The sequence below is a fragment of the Toxorhynchites rutilus genome, chromosome 3, assembly GCF_029784135.1.
Source record: "Toxorhynchites rutilus septentrionalis strain SRP chromosome 3, ASM2978413v1, whole genome shotgun sequence".
NCBI classification, from domain to species: Eukaryota; Metazoa; Arthropoda; class Insecta; order Diptera; family Culicidae; genus Toxorhynchites; species Toxorhynchites rutilus.
This window is the reverse complement of record NC_073746.1, coordinates 247,194,754-247,212,732: the sequence shown is the minus strand read 5'-3', so window position 1 is coordinate 247,212,732 and position 17,979 is coordinate 247,194,754. Positions and strand designations below refer to the sequence as shown.

The 17,979-nt window shown below is 38.0% G+C and overlaps 1 protein-coding gene across 5 annotated transcripts in view; it reads left to right on the top strand.

The window, feature by feature from the left end:
- LOC129775069 (protein crumbs) overlaps positions 1-17,979 on the top strand; it is a 128,877-nt gene that overhangs the window by 58,427 nt on the left and 52,471 nt on the right. For all 5 annotated transcript variants that reach the window (XM_055779294.1, XM_055779293.1, XM_055779291.1 and 2 more), the window contains exon 2: positions 12,551-12,682. In XM_055779294.1, the coding sequence (XP_055635269.1) occupies positions 12,551-12,682 (132 nt within the window). The remainder of the gene's footprint in view (positions 1-12,550; positions 12,683-17,979) is intronic.

Below are 17,979 nucleotides of genomic sequence, written 5' to 3'. Positions count from 1 at the left end.
TTCCTATTCGTACAATCTACTCTAAGAAGAAGGATCCTTGGTTCAATTCTACCATAAGTAGAGAAATTGTTAATCGTGATTTGTTATATAAGAGATGGAAACATCTTGAAAACCCCAATGCTCTTCTTGATTTTAAAAGAGCACGAAACAACGTAAATGAGCTCATACGATCTGCCAAACGAAACTATTTTTCAGCCAGGCTAAACACGAGTTTGCCAACAAAAGAATTATGGAGAAATGTCAAGAAGCTAGGAATTAAAACACCGGAGACACAAACTGTCAATAAGTTCACTGCTGATGAAATCAATCACTCTTTTTGCAGAAATTTTACTGATAATCACACAATAATTCATAATTCTAATGAATCAACGTATGTGGAGCGTGAATTTTTTTACTTTGATAGTATCAACAAAGAAGACGTTATTTATGCCATGAATGCAATCAAATAAAATGCTCTTGGGCTAGATATGTTGCCATTAAAATTTTTGAAGGTTATTTGTCCGATATTAATTGAACCAATAACGCACCTATTCAACCACATATTTACTACGAGCGTTTTTCCAGATGCTTGGAAAAAACCAAAGTTATACCCATAAAGAAAAAAAAACCATTTGAGCTCATTGGACAACTTGAGACCTATCAGTGCATTATCAAAGGTGTTCGAAAAAATTATCAAAATTAATATAAGTAATTATATAAAAAGATATGACCTGTTAAGTTCATTTCAGTCCGGCTATCGAGCGAAACACAGTACAAAAACAGCAATGCTCAAAGTATTTGATGATATTGGAGTCGTGATTGACAACGGAAGGCCAGTAGTCCTAGTTCTTTTAGATTTTTCCAAAGCGTTTGACACCGTTTCTCATGAAATACTGTGCCAAAAATGAAAAACGAAATTTACATTTTCAGATCATGCAGTTAACCTAATTAAATCGTATCTGTGTTCAAGATCGCAGGTGGTTTTCAATAATGGAGTTTTTTTTCGTCATTTCTTTCCATAACATCAGGAGTTCCTCAGGGCTCAATATTAGGACCCATTTTATTCTCCTTATACATAATTGACCTCCCTTGTGTAATTCAAAATTGCGAAATCCACCTCGTCGCCGATGATGCGCAAATATATTACAATTGTTTAGGAAAATGTGCAATTGAAATATCTCAGGAAATTAATGAAGACATAGCGAGAATTTATGAATGGGCGTGCAAAAATAAACTAGCACTGAATGCTAATAAAACAAATGCAATTTTTATCGGTGGTTCTTTAAACGATTCACTGAAACCGGTTTTGTTGTTGAACAATGAGATTGTTCAATTCGTCGACAGCGCAATCAGTTTAGGAATACGTATCAATTCAAACTTCGAATGGGACAATCATGTAATGTCACAATGTGGAAAAATATATGCCTGTTTGCGAACTCTTCCCAGAACTTCTTCATTCTTATCCACTGCTACAAAACTGATGTTATTTAAAAGTTTAATTCTCCCGTATTTTATAGCATGCGATTTTTTACTTGACTTTATTTATGTGGCTACCTTCAATAAATTAAAGGTCGCCTTAAACTCATGTATACGCTACGTTTTTAATTTAAGTCGGTATTCTAGCGTTTCACATCTGCAGCATATACTTATTGGATGTCGATTAATACATTTCAGCAAACTTCGTTGTTGCTTTCTTTTGCATAACATCGCGAGTACAAAACAACCGAATTATTTGCACAGTAAACTTCAAATTATGAGGAGCAATCGTTACAAAAAATACATATTACCGCGGTATCGTACAACCAAGTACGGGAACTCATTTTTTGTTCGAGGTGTCGTACATTGGAATTCATTACCTGTATATCTTTCTAATCAAAAATCATTCTCAGCTTTCAAACGAGGATGTAAAGAGTATTTCAGTTAAGTTAGTATATTTGTGTATTGTAAAGAGCATTTTTTGATAAGAATTTTTTTAATATTTTATGTAACTTAAAACTCGTAAATCCAAATTGATAAGTGGCACTTTCTACTAGGAACAACTCAATGTAACATAAAAAAGACTTGGACTTACGTTGCAAAATAAGAATAAATATGAAATGAAATCGTTATTATTTTTCAATCTACCAGTTCCCCTTGGAATTGAAAAATACATTCATGCGAAAGAGTTTATTTTAATGTTTTCTATCCATATAACATCCATATAACACTGCAACCAAATACATTTGGTTTTGTGATTTTTCAATCAAATGCAATGAACAGGTGGTTATCGAGTTAGCATTAACCACTGGTGGGCTTCGAGTATCGAGGAGAATCTGGAAAGATGTTATCGTTATCGTCAAGTGCAACTAGCAGGAAAGCTTCTGAAGATTATTCTTCCCATCAGTAGGATATTTTCGTATCCAATATTGGATGCGCGCAACGGGAAATGTTTCGCATCGCGAAAATCATATAATTTTCAATCGAATATTACTCAGTCGCTGAATCCAAACTCAGAGAATTCATTCGCCTCTAGTTTTTTTGCCTTCTAAATTGCCATCGTAAACCACACCTTCTCTCGATTCAATCACGGACAAAAGGCATACTTAAGCGATACTCTGGTGGTGAAAGGCATTCATTTTTCGTGAGTACATCGACAAGACAATATCTTTACTGAACGAGCTGGACGGCGAGGGATCGAGGGATTCATTACCTGACCTGACCTAACCTGAAACGCATTCAGTTTGTTTGGAACTGCAAGGGAGCGCAGAAAAGCCGATCCATCAGAAGAGAAGACGACCAAAAGAGTATCAGCATCGAAAAACATCGGAGCAGCCGCCACACATACACGCGCGGAACCTTTTTTGTTTGGTTGCCATCCAGCGTCGAGAAGATTCCGGAAAGATGTTATCGTTGCTGAAAAATAATCTGCCAGTTCCTCTGGGAATTGAAAAAAACATTCAAGCGAAAGAGTTTATTTTAATGTTTTCTATCCATATAACACTACGACCAAATACATTTGGTTTTGTGATTTTTTAATCAAGTGCGATCAACGTAAGACCACGTCTTTCGGCAATTTATTAGAGGTGTTATGAATCTTAAGAAGGAATTCCCGTTCTACGCGCACTGACAAACGATGTTTATTTTTTTTTCCAAAATATATATTTTATTAAGGCACATGTGGCGTTAGCCTGACGGGGCCGGGAGTCCAATATTTTGACAATTTTTGTCTTACAACTATGTTAGTAATATGTAACCGATTACTCGCGGTTGGCTCGAGGTTAGTATTACAAGTGTTCTCATAATTGGTATGTTGCAGTCTTCGATGCTCTGTACGTGTGCCCGACACGGGATACTTCCTATTGGGATGCAGCCGACCATTAATCAGCAACGCCCCCCTAGTCTGTACCCCATATCTAGCGTGGTGCGTCTTTCTCGCCTCGAGGAATCCAGGATAGAATGGTCACTAGCCGGCGCAATCATCAGCTCGTGTAGAGTTGTCATGAGCGGTACAACCTTTGGCTCTTGTGGAATGATCAGTGGACTGCACAACCTTCGGCCCGTGTATCTGTAAAGAGTGTGTGTATGTATTGCCGCGACTAAGTAAAAGTTTATCGATCGGATAGGAGGGATATGAAACGGGGGCACAACGAAGGAAACATCATTAAACGTTGACATCGGCGTTTCTGAGGAACAGGTATAGATGAAGCAGAAGATCAGGATCCCGGCTACCTAAGATATCCCGGACGGGGATATCCGATTGTCTGCCTTGTGCTCTCAGTGCTCTAGAGAGCTGAGAGCGAGCAGCATGGAACCGGATACACGACCAGACAACATGCTCGATGTCGTGGTAGCCATCGCCACAATCACAAAGATTGTTTGCTGTGAGCCCAATGCAATAGAGATGCGCGTTTAGGTTGTAGTGATTGGACATAAGCCGAGATATCACGCGAATGAAATCACGACCTACATTCAATCCCTTGAACCATGCACTCGTCGAGACCTTAGGGATAATCGTGTGTAACCAACGACCGAACTCATCACCATTCCACATGCGCTGCCAACTTACGAGCGTATACTGACGAGGAATGTGGAAAAATTCATTATAAGCAAATTGCCTTTCAAAAAGTGTGCCTTCTAAAGCGCCCACCTTAGCTAGCGAGTCCGCTTTCTCATTCCCCGGAATCGAGCAATGAGAGGGAACCCATGCTAAGGTAATCTTGAATAATTTTTCGACCAAAACACTCAATAGTTGTCTTATTCTTGTTAGGAAATAAGATGAGCGTTTATCAACTTTCATTGAGCGGATTGCCTCTATTGAGCTGAGACTGTCTGAAAAAATAAAATAGTGGTCGATGGGCAATGTTTCAATGATCCCTAATGCGTAATATATCGCACCCAGTTCAGCGACATACACGGAACAAGGATCTTTGAGTTTGGAAGAGGCACTGGAATTTTCATTGAAGATGCCGAAGCCAGTGGACCCGTTTATGAATGAACCGTCAGTAAAGAACATTTTATCAGATCCAACTTCCCCATATTCTGCCGAAAATATCGGCGGAATAGAATCGGAGCGTAGGTGATCTGGGATTCCATGGATTTTTTGTCGCATGGACAGATAAAAAATGACAGAGGAATTGCAAAAGTATGGGAAGCAAACTTGGTTGGAGATGCCTGGTGAAGGGTGCACGTCGTGGGTAAGGTACTCATGGTATAAAGACATAAAACTTGACTGAGGAGTGAGTTGGAGTAGATTTTCGAAGTTATCAATCACCAATGGATTCATGATCTTGCAACGGATGAGAAATCTGTAGGATAATTCTGTGAACCGAAGAGTAAGCGGGGGTACTCCTGCCAAAACTTCGTGACTCATCGTATGTGTCGAATGCAAACACCCCATGGCTATACGCAAGCAACGATATTGTATTCTCTCCAGCTTGAGAATATGAATCCTGGCAGCTGATCGGAAGCAAAAACTGCCATATTCCAACACTGATAATATCGTTGTTTTGTACAACTGAATGAGGTCTCCTGGATGGGCACCCCACCTGGAGGCTCCGGCGAGATGTTTACTCAATAATTCCTCAAACGAGAAATGGGTGTTGTGAGAAAGGATGAGCGAACACAAAAATTATGTAGACTGATTTGATGCAACAGATATTTTTTATATAGGAAATACAACTTTTGTGTTGTTTCTTTTGCTGAATATTGTGCCTTCAACGTAACGCTCTCGTTTTCGAAGTCCCCCAAATATTCATTTATTCATTCATTCGGAATTGATTCAGATGCAACTAAAAACAATTGATCACTAAATCAACGATAGTCTTACGTCACCCTTGCAGTTATACCACAGATATAACCCACTTCCTGTTTTTTGTAAGCAAACTTCTACTTTCTTCACAGTTTCTGGATATTTAAATCCTTTCTTGCCACCCGCTTGCCAGCTATCCTGTTATCATTTAAGTTATGTTTGAACGTTTGAATCACTCTTGACACAGTACTTTAGTTCACTTTAGCCTTATTGGCGATTGTTTGTTGAGACCAACGCGGATTTTGTTGAAATAATCGAATTGAAAATTCGCGTCTTTTCACTTCTAATGACATTTTGCTACTAATTAGAGATGTATCAACCGCTCATGAGCTATTCCGAAGAAACGGCTCTTTGGAGTGAGTTGACACAGAACAGCTCGCAAAAAAAAGAAACAACTCTTCAGCTCACTTTGATAATGATGCAGGAGGGAAAAGAGCATCGCTGTAGAATTGCAGAGAATGTGTGAGCTGTAACATTCAAATGAACTGACCGCCCCTCGCTCTTCGTGTTATGACATCAGTTCAATTTCATATGTTTCCCGTCTTTTCAACTGTTATATTCGCGTTGACGGCAATGAGCTTTGTTTACAAGTTTAGGATGCGCCAAAGATAATAATTGACTATCAGGCAGTATGAACACGTTTTTTAAATTAAAATTATGAATGAAGATTGACTTCTGTGTATCAAATTAGTATTCTATTTAAATGAAAAAACACTTTGTTCGTAGGCAGTGAAAAAATCTCAAAAGAAAATTGTTTTTGAAAACAACTTTATATTAAAGGGTGTGTCACATCAAATTGCATCACGGAAAAAACGCTGTAGAAATTTAATTTTTAGGAATTATATCTTCAGCTTTCGCTTATAATCAGATAAGAGTATATAGATCACGTTGGCCATGCTTCACTGTCAATTTTTCGTAAATTTGGAAAAATGTCGTCGAACGAAAAAGAGCGTCGTGAATTAATCCTGCGCACTCATTTCGAGAATCCGGAGTTGTCACATCGGGACATTGGTAAGATGCTGGGAATCGTCCAATCCACGGTCAGCAGAGTACTAAAACGATACTTCGAGAACCTAACCATCGACCGGAAGGTGAAGAACGGCAAAAATGGATGCTCCGTCAGTGAAAAAGATCCCAAGCGCGTAGTTAAGTAGTTTAGACGTGATCCGAGAAGTTCGGTCCGGGATGCGGACCAAGCAGCGGGAGGGCCTGCGTACATAAATGGTTCAGAAGGCTCCTAACCGCGACGAAAGGCAAAACATGGTGGGGAAGACGCGAGCCCGGAAGCTGTACACCGAAATGCTGACGAAGCCGCATTGCCTGGTAATGGACGACGAAACCTACGTCAAAGCGGACTTTCGTCAGCTGCCGGGCCTGTTGTTCTTCTCCGCAGAGGACAAATTCAGCGTTCCGGAGGAGATTCGCAAGCAGAAACTATCCAAGTTTGCCAAAAAGTACATGGTGTGGCCAGATCTCGCTTCGTGCCACTATTCAAAGGACGTGTTGGAGTGGTACGAAGCCAACGGGGTCACCTTCGTGCCAAAGGAAATGAACCCGCCCAACGCGCCGGAGCTTTGCCCAATAGGGAAATATTGGGCGATTATGAAGCAGGCCCTCCGGAAGAACCCAAAAGTTGTCAAATCGGAGGCGGACTTCAAGAGAAAAGGATTTCTGTTCAAAAAAAAACTACAACCTGACGTTGTACAGAACCTTATGGACGGGGTAAAGAGGAAGGTGTGAGCATACGGGCTTGGGCTCGAAGTATGAATAAAAAGAAAATGCCAAAAGTTGTTTAATAGTTTTTATTTTACTGTCTAAAATTTTCAAAAGGATCGGTCTACTGGGCGAATTTCTACAGCGTTTTTTCCGTGATGCAATTTGATGTGACACACCCTTTATAATGAAAAGTCCTAGCAAAAATGTCGGAAATGTATTGACAAATATGGAATATAGGAATATGTGTTTCAAGTAATTAAATAACATGGTGTAAAAAATTTCATTCAAATTTTAACATTTTAAAACTGACTTCGTGTCTTCTAATCTGACAGAGATTACATTATCGAGTTTGGGACCCAATTTGAAAGTCGTCACCAGACATCGACACTGACAACAGAGCTGAAGAGCTGCTCATAAAGAACAGCTCTTTTAGATCAGCTGAGCTGATCTGAGTTGTTCATCATGATGAGTTGGTTTGCACGCCTCTACCACCAATTGCTCACATGCTTATAAAAGCCATTTATAACTCTCTAACGAACAAATCTCTTCAATCCGATCTCAATTTTCTCTCAGATTTTTCAAGATAGAGCCGTTTGAAGTTATGCTTTTTTCTGCCTCAGTTCCTCCTCATTTAATAGAATACGGGGGAGCTAAGATGGCAATATTTTCTCTATCCACATTGTCCGCAGAACGAATGCTGCATTTGCATTTCTAACGACCGATTCACGCTCGTCTGATTAGCATATTGGGATGGAGAAAAATAAATGTCGTATATTGTCAATATATGGCAACACTTAAACATATCTTGTTTTGTACTTATCGCATCGGCTCATACTATACGGCTATTTAAAGAAGACAATCTGTGCTACAAGTGTCGTTTTGACAGTGTTGTGATTGTCCTTTTCAGTCTCAAGTTATAGCGCATCAAAGATGGAGTCCACCAAGCAAGAAATTCGCCATATTCTACGTTTTTACTACCTGCGAGGTAAAACTGCAACGAAGGCGTTCGAAAAAATTCATGTAGTTAATAGACCCGATACTGTAACGATTCGCACAGCACAGCGTTGGTTTGATCGATTTCATTATGGTTCTATTGCACCCACCGTATAGTCCGGACCTGGCTCCAAGTGATTATCATTTCTTCCGGTACATGCAAAACGCTCTTGGTGACCTCAAAAGAGGCTTGCGAAAACTGGCTGTCTGAGTTTTTTGCAAATAAGGAGAGGGGTTTTATAAGGGGAGGGGGGGATAATGAAGTTGCCTTCTAAATGACAACAAGTTTGCGAACGAAACGGCGCATATTTGACTTTAATTGGATAATTTTAAGTATGTCAAATAAAGCGTCAAATTTCGATCAGAAATACGACATTTCTTTTTCCCCAACCCTATATTAACGATAAAACTATTTCATAAAAAACGTGGGCTGTTTTCTGATTCGGTACCTTTACTGAAAGACGTAGTCTTATGTCAATATCAATAGGTAATGAGAGCAGACCCGGCGAACTTCGTCTCGCCCATTTTTTTTCTATTTGAACTCTAACTAATGTGTAAATGCGTAATGTGTAATAATGTGTAATGTGTTAGACTTCATTATTAACATTTCTAAATGATTTCTTAAGTTTTCTTGATTGTTACACATACAAAGTGGTAACGAGCCAGACTCATTAGCTACTTTGACGAATGGTTGTGTTTCATTCATACGGATCTCTTTTCACTGTATCCCTTCCATTCGATTTAATAACCGCACCTCTTTATTCAAGGCGCTTGTCATGTTGTTATTTGAGATTCTCTTCTGTCTCCATCAATTGAAGTAGCCACCGAGACTCAATTGACACCCGACAATGCTTTGATTTGTTTCCAGAGAAAAACAGAGAAACAGCAGGTTTGATGAGACGCTAACGCTTTGACGCTAACACATGAAAAAGCGGGCATTAGAAAATGCTCTCCCATCGCCTGCTGCCTATAAGACAGTGAATGAACCGAAATTCTGCTTCAACGCGGGAATCCGCAGGGAAGCAGAATGAACCGAATGAAAAAAATGAATTATTTGTTCTCGTTCGACTCAATACATTCATCACATAAAAATGAGAAAGAATAGCTTTCGTTTTACAATGAACCTTTCCGAATTTCAATTGACGAGGTTAACCAATTTCAAACGGATTCTTTCGATTAAGTTTCGAATATTCACCGCACTGCTTACAACTTCTCAAATTATCATCCGCGTGATCAGGAAGCTCAGCGGTGTTATTAGCAATCGAAGCATTCCGAGAATATTCTGAAGAAGTACACTTTACTTTACTCATGAATTTGTCGACTTGATCCCATATTATGACAACTGAATGGAAAACAGCGACTCGTTGTAGTCGGTGATGTTCGAATTTGCAGTACAGGAAAACCTGTTGATGAAGAAAGAAAATAATTTTTTTTCGATGGTTTATAGACATTTCTGTGCGTGAAAAGCATGTTTGCGTCTAAATTATCCACTTCTCAAATCATTCCCATCCTTCCATAAAATGCTCTAAGTTGCGCATGACATGATTTCTAACAGCAACAAGTTTCGACATGCCAAAAGCACAACACAACCACGCGCAACCAAAAAGACAAACTGTCCCATCGCAAAGCAACGAAACAAACGGAAATCGGAAGAAGTTTCCTGGAGGGACCCTTTTTTATGCGGTCCCTATCCCTCGCACAAAAACAGGTTTGCCTGTAAACCATAAAAAACTAAATGACGATAACTTCGTTAAATAGGCTTCTTTTCACCGCACAAAAAAAATCGCACAAAAAAACCACACTATAACAATAATCGCACAAAACAGTTTTCCTGTATTTGAAAAAAAAGTTGAAATTGTCACGAAAATCGTGCAAAAAAGCAATTTCGTTTTTCAAACGGCAAACATTTTGTACAAAAAAATATATTTTTATTTGTCCGAGGTTCATGCGTTAGCGTCATCTTTACTGATTCAGAATCTGTTCGATTTTCTTGTTTTAGATAACCAGAAGGGCTGGAATCGTGTACGCCATGGCACAACTTTTTTTTCTTAAACTCCATCACTTCACCAGCTTGTAACTATTCGAATTTTGATTTTTTTTCCGTTTAGTTCTATTGTTAAAACATAAATAAACAAATAATGTAATGATGAGCGGTAAAAATATGCTTTATTTTATTTGTTCAGCGCTCGCCCGATATTCGTGCCTCTATACTAGAATAACCCCTGAAGCATTACGCAAAAAAGAATCGACGATTAAATTTTATTCTATTATTTCTATTCTTCTTTTTTTGGAATGTTATGTAGAAAAGTCTCAGCTTTCCAAAAATCAAATAGCAAACTCGTATCCCTTTGGTTTGAGCACCACAAAACCTCTTTTTTCAAGTTTTCGCCTAAAAGTTGACATTTGGTATGCAATAAAAAAAATCATAGCGCTAAAGCACTTAAATTTCTTTAATTCAGAAAATCGAAATTCGGTGACATTCTTTGAAATGATATGTTAGGATATTCGTCGAAAACAGTGAAAAATTTAAAAAATCAAATAAAATAAGTCTGCATGAAAATTTTATATGTTACTAGCTGACCCGGCAAACTTCGTCCCGCCCAAAATTTGTTTTTTTTTTGTTATAAATACCTTCACACATTCACGTTTTCTTACTAAGCGCAAGTTCATGAGTCCAATCGCAGAACTGTTCATTGATTGACCTTCTTATCGATCCCGTTGAATTTACCTTTTACTAAAAAATTCCTAGTTCTTCTACCAAAACTCATCATTATAGTATCATATTATTTTCAGACACAATTATCGTTCAAGATTTCTCAACCACTTGCAAATAACATGTTTCTCCGTTGTGTAATTATGTTATGTTATGTAATAAATGTTTGATACAGAAAATATGATAGAATAAAGACAGACCCCTCCCCTCTTCTTCCCTTAGAAAGAGGGGAGGAGTGTCTATTCACCATAGAAATGTTTCGTGACGTGAATGTTTCTTCACATGCCGAATATGGCTCCATTTGCTTGATTAGTTTTCGAGTTATGCAGAAATTTGTTTTTCATATGAATAACAGCCCACCATAAGAGAGGGGGGAGTGTCGAACCACCTTAGAAATGTTTATTCCCCATAAAACCTCCACATGCCAAATTAAGTTCCGTTGGCTTGATTAGTTCTTGAATTATGCGGAAATGTGTGCTTCAAGACACTCCTCCCCCCTCAGAGAGACGGGTGGAGTGTCTTTTCGCCATAGAAACGTTTTGTGTCCCCTAAAACCTTCGCATGCCCCTTATAGAGGGGGTGGAGTGTCTAACCACCATAGAAACATTTACTGCACCCTAAATCATCCATATGTCTAATTTGGTTTCATTTGCTTGATTAATTCTCGAGTAATGCAGAAATTTGTGTTTCATTTGTATGGCAGCCTTCCCTTAGAGAGGGGGTGGAGTGTCTAACCACCGTGAAAACATTTATTGTGCCCAAAAACCTCCATATACCTAATTTGGTTTTATTTACTTGATTAGTTCTCGAGTAATACAAAAATTTGTGTTCCATTTACATATATATATATATATATATATATATATATATATATATATATATATATATATATATATATATATATATATATATATATATATATATATATATATATATATATATATATATATATATATATATATGTAAAAAAAATCATAGCTTCCCGAAAATCAAACTGAAGTTTGAATAACTGCGCTTATTGGATTCATTATTATTTGTTTGGTTGAATATTTATTTTCTTAGCCCACAGGAGTTTTAAAAAAACAATAGGAAAATATTTTTTTTCTTTTGACAATTTTGTTCATTACACATACACTTTCCAAAACTATGCTTGTTGCTTTTAAATGATGTATATTTTATCTCCAGGCGCTCATTTAACAAGTAGCGTTTCAAAAATTACAATAAGGTCAAAATGTTGCACCTTGCTCCTCTGATTTTTTTTCTAGAGTATATTGAATTACAGAATTGACAGAGGTAAACTATCCTTAGCCATCCTTATTATACTCAATTTTTCTAATTCCATCACTCAGAGATCAAGAAAAAATGTCGGTCATGTTAATTGACGTATTCGACAAGTCTGTACGTGCTAAAATATAAAGCGGGTTAAACGCGATTCCACACCGAATAAGGCAATCTTGTGAAAGGAATAAAACATAGACCTCGACAAGTGCTAACGATTGTAATAAATTTAAATGCGCGAAACACATAATTCATCGATGCTGAAACTCATTAATGCAACTTTGTTCTGATTGAGCTGATCTGAACAAACAATATGACAAGACTGTCACGATACACAACACCTCGTAAATTCTCGAATCCTACATTGCAGTATCATATTACAATCGAACAGTAGGGACAAAACAGTAATCCTTACAGGCAGTCCATTCACGTTTTATGACCACTTTGTTGTGTGCTGTTTGATTTATTCGCCCCAAGTGCGCGATGCACACAGTAAATAGCGCAATTTCCTCATCACATTGCAGTATCACATGCTAACATTCTGTTTCTGTTTTGTTTGTTTCTCCCATCCCGCCCACTTACAGTGCTATGCTCATCACGGACCACATCGATACAGGTGGAGAAGGAAGCCTACTTCAACGGTTCAGCGTACCTCAGGTTAAAGACACCAATGACCCTATGGAGCCACTCGGCGATAAGCTTCAAAACCTGCAGAGGTAAGTCTAGCGGAACTTTCGCTCCGAAAGGTGAATCTCCTATTTCGGCGGTTTTAGTGTTGCTTGCGGGGTCGTTGTTGATGCTTGTTATCATAATAAGAAGTCTGAATTATTGTTAATTGCTATCAAAATAAGTTGTAGCTTACTGATTACGTCACATGTTTATGATCTTGAAGAATGTTTATTTGAAGGTGGCACATTGTTTGTTGTGACACCCACAAAAGATGAGTTCATCCTAATTATTGACATAATCATTTAGAAGTGATAAAAGTGGAGACGTAAAAAAATATCTCTCGAGAAACATCGCATTTCGACGCAAAAACGGTTCGGAACGATTCAAATAAAATAAGGAAATAGGCTTCCCAAGACAAGTGTCACACAAAGTGGCTCATTCCACTCCCAATGACGTTGCAGTTTGAGTTCCTGTTTGTTTAATTATCCTATTCGAATAGCACATGCCCCCAACGGCAACGAAATGATCGAATATGGAACGAGAATAGCACGGAAGAGATACACAAATTATGTTTTGTGGGGTGTACTCCAGCGGGGTTAAACTCACGCTTGTTGGTTGAAATAGGGCGAATGCGTGAAATGTGCAAAGGCGTCAACGGACGACCCACTTGAAGCACGGTGCTTAACGAGCTGTAGAAAATATACACCTGCCGAGTAACATATAGGGGCCAAGTTTCCGCGTTTCTATTGGCGTGAGAACTGTGATTCTTTGTCTAAAAAATAAGATGGTTAATGCGCGAATGCTGGCGCCTGTTATTTGGAGGAAAATAAGCTAAAGCATTACGATGATAGGTATGCGATGTGAACATTTCGGTGTGGATATTTCGATTACCGAATGATTGATGTTCTGATGTGTTCTCTTTATTTATAATATACAGTAACGTGGTTTGTGATAATTGTCCTGTTGAGAGACAAAAAATCGTTTCTCTGTTCAGTTCTTCGGTGCGATTCCGCCAAATTCAATGTACAATCACTGTTATAGTACCAATGATTCGATCTAATTTCTCACACCAACCCTGAAAAACAGTTCTACACAACCAAATTGTCACCTTCGTGTTTCATAGTAGCAATCCTCCAACTCAATTTTTACTTTCTGCCACGATTTCCTGGTTGTTTCAGTACTATTGAACTCATCGATCCACAAAACACGTCTCCAAAACTCTTTGGGCCTATTTATGCGTTTCCAAGAAAGCCTCAAAGCGTCTCTTCGTGGAGAAACGAAGAATTCGTCAAAATTTATTGATTTTGATTACTTTGATAGTTCTTCTTAGCAATGGGCCTTGAATTTTTTATACTTGTTTTGAGTGAGTGAGTTGTTAGAAAAATAAAACCAATTATGAATAGAACAGGAATAACCGCCCTCAGAATAAGGCCGAGGACATAGTGAACGTGTTTTGCCGCGAGTGAACGGAAGTGATGGTTTCCAAACGATTTATCTATAAATATCTTCACAACCGAACTTATCGAACGAAAATAAAAATTGAGTTGTTGAGAGAAAGGTAACCAAATGCCACTGAGAAAAATGTTTCATTTGCTGTACTTTCAATTTAGAGTTTCGGTTGAAGCTTTTTTGAGAAAAAGTATCGCGTACATACAATTTATAACTAAACTAGCTGACCCGGCAAACTTCGTCCCGCCCAAAATTTGTTTTTTGTTATCAATACCTTCAAACATTCACGTTTTCTTACTATGAGCAAGCTCTTGAGTCCAATCGCAGAACTGTTCATTGATTGATCTTCTAATCGACCCAGGTGGATTTACCTTTTATTATAAAATTCCTAGTAATTCTAACAAAACTCATCATTATAATATCAAATTATTTTCAGACACAATTATCGTTCAAGATTTTTCAACCACTTGCAAATAACATGTTTCTCCGTTACATGGAATAAATGTTTTATAAAGAAAATATGATAGAATAAAGACAGCCTCAAATCGGACAATTCCTTCCTCGAGTTCTGCTCTTATCAACACATTTAGCGATACTTTTTATTGGTATAGATCAGTGCTTGGAAATATCTGTATCACATCAATCTTTTCAACTGAATTTCCGACCACATTCGATCATTATACCATTGCACTCGGGATACCGAAAATGAACCAACGCCGAACCTCACAATCACAGCAAGCCCCTCACAGTTGATTCATCAAGTTTTGTTCATTCTCTTTTTCGTTCTGTTCTGCGTTAACGGAATGTGAGCAAAACAAAATATCCCTAGTTTTGTCATTCATTTATATTAAGGGGGTATTCTAGTCTAGAAATCTGAAAAAATCGAAATTTTTTTTTACCATATTTCTGTAGTTTAGGCATTCAAGAATATACTCTAGAAAGGACTTATCGAAAATCCTATTATTTACCTAGTTAGAGCCATCTTAGTGATGTGGTATCTAACCTGTTACGGCCATCACAATGAACTTCAAACGCGTTTCTCTCGGAACTAGTTTTTTTCTAACTGGCGTACACGATATCTCAAGTTCTACTGAACCGATTTATGTCAAATTTATATGAAAATAATCTGCATACATCTCTCTATCGCATGAACCAATAAAAAATTATAACTTTTTAATTTTACTATTTTTAAAAAATCGGTAAACGCAAAAAAACGTTTTAAACAGCATTTTTGTTTTCAAACGGCCGCCATTTTGTTAAAACCCATGTTTTTGACTTGTCCGAGGTTCATGCCATAGCGACATCTTTACTGATTCAGAATCTGTTCGATTTTTTTGTTTCAGATAACCAGAAGGACTGGAATCGTGTACGCCATGGCACAACTTTTTTTTGAACACCCTCACTTCACCAGCATGTAACTATTCTAATGATGAATATTTTTTTTCCGTCCTATTTTTGTTTTATTGTTAAAAGATAGATAAACGAATAATGATATAATGGATAGTAAAAATATTCTTTGTTTTATTTTTACGGAGTTCGAAAAAACGTCCGAAATTCGTGTCTCTACACTAGAATACCCCCTTAATATACCAGTTCATTCACTATCAGCTTCGTTCTCGGATACTGACGAAACGGAGAAACTCGTTGAGGAAGATAACGATGTACAGAATGCTCATAATAGTGACAAGAAATTAGATTGTTCAAGCATGCAAGGTTTCGGTCTCAGTTAAAATGCTTTCATTTTACATAGTGAATATACAATTCCTATTCTACTTGTCAGAAATGCTTCAAAAGACTTCAATTCCGATGTAAAAAATACCGTCTTGACTCAAATTTCAAACATTTCAATTTTGACTTAAATTCCGAATACACGAACATAAAATGGTGGTGTTTAAGACACGACTGCAATGGGAATATTTCGAGCTTCCTTTTGCAAACGGATCAAACTGTGCTATAGGACTAGCGGATGACAACATCCAGCTTTGGCTGACAAAGTTTGCATTCGCTACTCGGATCGATTCTGCAGAATGCCTCCTCGCCGTCCAAGCCCATGCAATCCTCAGCTGTGAGTGTGCATGCAGATCTTGCTCTTTTGTTGGCATTTCCGCCAGCGCCACCGATTTGCGTTGCACTCTCGGAGTAACTTCGAAAATAACTGAATAAGCAAGGCACTGACTCAATGAGAAAATCACACACATATCGGGATATTGAAAATGAACAGTCACAACATTCCTGAAAATTCAATGGCAATGAATAAGTGTGAATGAATTCTCACGACTCGAGCTTTAAGGAAAGCTCAGATAGCACAGAATGAATATGAATGAACACAGTTGTAAATTTGTTTGCCGTCGAATGAATGACAACAGCATCAACAAGCAAAATAAACGCGTTATACTGATAAAAAAAAATATTTTCAATATTACTTAACAAGCTCAATGTTTTCAAGCCCTGGTATAGATAGAGAAGGTATAGGAGTGCGTAGAACATAAGGAAATTTATTTTCCGAATTTTACCTTTTTCCTCCATAGTTTTCCGAACATTTTCGATTGTCATGTTTGGTTGGAATATTTTTGGTTGAAATATGTATAATATTTTTATGGGACCCCCTCTCCATTCCAGAGGAGGGAGGGGTGTCATACCATCATAGAAACATTTCTCATACCCAAAAATCCTCACATCCCAAATTGTGCTTGATTAGTTCTCGAGTTATGCAGAAGTTTGTGCTTGTGTGCCCCCTGTAATTTGTGTTTCATTTGTATGGCAGCCCCTCCTCCCCCCTTAGAGAGGGGGGGTGGAGTGTTTAACCACCATAGAAACATTTATTGTACCCTAAAACCTCCATATGCTAAATTTGGTTCATTAGTTCCTGAATTATGCAGAAATATATGCTTTATTACTATGGCAGTCCCCCCCCCTCAGAGAGAGGGGAGGATTGTCTATTCACCATGGAAACGTTTCGTGTCCCCTGAAACATTCGCATATCAAACTTGCCTCCATTTGCTTGATTAGTTTTCGAATTATGCAGAAATTTGTCTTTCATTTGTATGGCAGCTCCCCCTTAGAGAGTGGGTGATGTGTCTAACCACCGTAAAAACATTTATTGCTTTCTAAAGCCTCCACATGCCAGCTAGCAGGCAGCAGTCTATCTCAATGCTGTTGTTAGACACATCTGTTTAACCAGATTCAAAGAAAAAATGGTATACAAGTTGTTCAATGAAGGCATCGCGTCGATTTTCGTGCCGTCTGGTGGAAAGAGCTTCAGTATTTTTCACCACATTTGTTGGTGAAATCACAAACATCTTTGACTATGCTTGAAAGTCCATCCAAGTCAAAAAAATTCAGTGATTGATGCATGTTCTCGGATGGGTTTGAAAGCACTATAAATATGATGCTCGCTCTGGCCAACCTCAGTTTCTATTTTGATTCCGTATAGAACGGACGTGCGAAATTTTCCAACTCTGAATACATTCTCAGAATAAACGCGAAGTAAATATAGTGCAGAGCTTGCACTGACGGACAAAAGTAAAGTAGAAGATAAATATTAAATAGGATATACTGGATCGGTTTTCATACCGTTATCTGGAGAATGTTTGTGTTCGAATGAATCACATGTACGAATTGTTGATTTTATGCTTTATCAAATAGATAACGGTGGTGGAGGAACAAATATGTAATCGCTTCAGGCCGCACTGTGTTGCACAAGAAAAATATTCGCGATGAATACGGAACGCGCTACGTGCATTGGCAACAGGGCCCGAAATCTTCAATTTTGTGAAAAAACATATCAACAAAATTTACAAATTTGTCAGTGTTTCTGAACACAACACTACACGCTATTATATTTTGTGTGAGTAATTTTTGTGTACGATACCAAAAAATCTAGCTCACCTGTAGT